The sequence below is a fragment of the Staurois parvus genome, unplaced genomic scaffold (genome assembly GCF_062004578.1).
Source record: "Staurois parvus isolate SC_StPar_1 unplaced genomic scaffold, SC_StPar_1.0 ptg000143l, whole genome shotgun sequence".
Classification (NCBI taxonomy): domain Eukaryota; kingdom Metazoa; phylum Chordata; class Amphibia; order Anura; family Ranidae; genus Staurois; species Staurois parvus.
Genome location: NW_028317939.1, coordinates 3,047,775 through 3,051,104, shown reverse-complemented (window position 1 = coordinate 3,051,104; position 3,330 = coordinate 3,047,775). Strand labels below are relative to the sequence as shown.

Below are 3,330 nucleotides of genomic sequence, written 5' to 3'. Positions count from 1 at the left end.
GCCTTAACCGCAAAGCGGAGTTTAACCTGGAAAAAAAATAAAAGTCAGCAGCTACAAAAACTTTAAAATACGGCCACTTACCTGTCCTTCGGTCCAGCAGTGTCCTCACCACCACCGCTGATTTCACCGGCTGTCTTCTCTCCCCGGCGCCGGCATCTTCAATGTGGGCACCCAGCTGTGACAACTTGAGGCTTCACAGCCGGGGTGCCCACTGAGCATGTGTGAGAAGTGTTACACTTCCTGAATGGCCCCATAGTCTTCTGGGACTTGTCACGTGACACAAAAGACTACGGGGAGGGAGGGGGGGAGGACAACTTCCGCTTCCGATCGCCCAGGCGATTGCAGGGGAAGTGGGAGCGGGTACCTGTCAAATTCGGGTACCCACTCTCCAAAGGTGCAAATCCTTAATGAGGAGCGAGGGACAAAGGCTTCAAGCAGAACTTCCCCTTTTGGGTGGAGCTCCACTTTAACTTCCCTCTCTATACTCCCTTTTCCTTCCCTCTTACATCCCCAAGATGAAGACATTTGTTCTCCACCATTACTACTGGCTGTAAACTTCCTTTCAGTCTACTAATTCTATGTGACCTGCTGTTTGCATTACTGTTTTTCTTCGTGTCATTTATGCTCCTGTAATTTGTATGACTTCATTCTTCTGTACACCTTTACTGCTTTATGAATTTATTGATATAGTCGGATACATCTACATACAATGATAAATATAATGAATGTGACACTGACAAATGACATCACAATCATCTTCTAAGAGAACGTGTTCAATATTTACCTTTATGGAAGGTGATGACAGAAATCTTCCCTCTCTTGAGTGATGGGTGTCTCTGGTATCTGACGCTTTAGGATGTTTTTGATACTTTGTCCCCCTCTGGTCACTGTGGTTCCTCCTCAATAATAGACTACATTGTTCTGTAGTGATGTAACGGCTGATGGGAGGAATCACTACACCCAGCAGGGGACAAGGTTTCCAACAAACCCAAAGTATCTGATACTAGTGGTGTCCATAGCTCTTCAAGAGAGACTCAATTAGACTGACCATGTCCTGAAGAGGTAAGTATTAAATATTTAAATTCCCAAACACTAGTACAATACTAAAATATATATATAATAATAGAGATAATGCCATAACTACAGGTAGCCCAGTGTTGCTCCATACATATCAGTGGATAACTGTCTTTGTATTCAGGTCAGGTCTGAACAGAATTATGTAACATTTTGGGAAGAATATACAGCCAAGAAGTCCAGAGCTTGATGCTATTATAGCAAAGACCTCCACAGCCACCATGTATTTCCCTCTGGTGCTCAGATAGGCCGGGATCATGGCAATCCAGACACTGCAGAACACCAGCATGCTGAAGGTGATGTACTTGGCCTCATTAAAACTGTCCGGTAATGTCCTGGCCATAAAAGCGATAATGAAGCTCACAGCTGCCAGAAGCCCCATATATCCCAGGACAGAGTAGAAGCCGATAACTGAACCCTCATTACACTGAATGATGATCTTCCCCTGATAAGAGTGAGTGTCTCGATCCTGGAAGGGGGGAGAAATAGACAACCAAGTGACACAGATTATGACTTGGACCAGTGAGAAGACACAAATGATACAATTGGGCAGTTTGGTTCCCATCCATTTCCTCCAGGAGCTCCCAGGTTTGGTGGCCTTAAAGGCAATACACACCATGATACTTTTGGCAAGTAGAGAAGAGACGGCAACTGAGAAGATGACACCAAAAGAGGTGACACGCAGCATGCAGGTCACATCTACTGGATGGCCGAGGAACAAGAAGACACAGAGGAAGCTCAGCATGATGGAGACCAGGAGAAGGTAGCTCAGGTTCCGGTTATTGGCTTTAACAATGGGGGTGTCCCGGTAATATATAAATATCCCCAATATTAAACCAGTCAGAAGGCAACAGAGGATGGAGATGGCTGAAAATATGGCAACAATGGTGTCATCAGTGTAGGAGAGAAATTCCACCACTCTTGGAACACACTGATCCTTCTTCTCATTTGGCCATTCATCATCAGGACATTTCATGCAGTTTTCACTGTCTGCAGGAAGAACAACACAAACACAATGAGCATCGGGGTCAGAGCTTCTGAGGAAATGAACTGTCTTGTGTTGTCTCCCAGCTAGCAATGGGATTTCCATCAGTTAATTGCGGGAGATAGATAATAGATAGATAGATAGATAGATAGATAGATAGATAGATAGATAATAGATAGATAGATATATGGGATATATTTGCTCCTGCAGGGAAAAAAATTCCTTCCTGATCCCCCGAGAGGCAATCGCATATTTCCTGGATCAACTTTCCTGTGATCCAGAAATCCACTGAGCTGGCCACAACCAACTCTGGAGGGAGTCTATTCCACATTCTCACAGCTCTTACTGTGAAGAAACCTTTCCGTGTTTGGAGATTACATTTCTTTTCCTCCAGACGTAAAGAGCGCCCCCTTGTCCTCTGTGATGACCTCAGGGGGAATAACTACACCGAGTTCCCTATATGAACCCCTGATGTATTTATACATGGAGATCATATCCCCCCTTATGTATTATACATGGAGATCATATCCCCCTTATGTATTATACATGGAGATCATATCCCCCCCTTATGTATTATACATGGAGATCATATCCCCCCTTATGTATTATACATGGAGATCATATCCCCCCTTATGTATTATACATGGAGATCATATCCCACCTTATGTATTATACATGGAGATCATATCCCCCATTATGTATTATACATGGAGATCATATCCCCCCCCTTATGTATTATACGTGGAGATCATATCCTCCTTATGTATTATACATGGAGATCATATCCCCCCTTATGTTTTATACATGGAGATCATATCCCCCCTTATGTATTATACATGGAGATCATATCCCCCCTTATGTATTATACATGGAGATCATATCCCCCCTTATGTATTATACATGGAGATCATATCCCCCCTTATGTATTATACATGGAGATCATATCCCACCTTATGTATTATACATGGAGATCATATCCCCCATTATGTATTATACATGGAGATCATATCCTCCCCTTATGTATTATACATGGAGATCATATCCCCCCTTATGTATTATACATGGAGATCATATCCCCCCTTATGTATTATACATGGAGATCATATCCCCCATTATGTATTATACATGGAGATCATATCCCCCCCTTATGTATTATACATGGAGATCATATCCTCCTTATGTATTATACATGGAGATCATATCCCCCCTTATGTTTTATACATGGAGATCATATCCCCCCTTATGTATTATACATGGAGATCATATCCCCC

The 3,330-nt window shown here is 42.8% G+C and overlaps 1 protein-coding gene across 1 annotated transcript; it reads right to left on the bottom strand.

The window, feature by feature from the left end:
- Positions 1-661: 661 nt before the first annotated feature.
- Positions 662-2,064, bottom strand: LOC149465145 (vomeronasal type-2 receptor 26-like). Its single transcript, XM_089673631.1, has one exon. It carries the CDS (start codon positions 2,048-2,050, stop codon positions 1,172-1,174), a length of 879 nt encoding a protein of 292 aa, XP_089529757.1. The 5' UTR covers positions 2,051-2,064; the 3' UTR covers positions 662-1,171.
- Between the last annotated feature and the right edge of the window lie 1,266 nt (positions 2,065-3,330).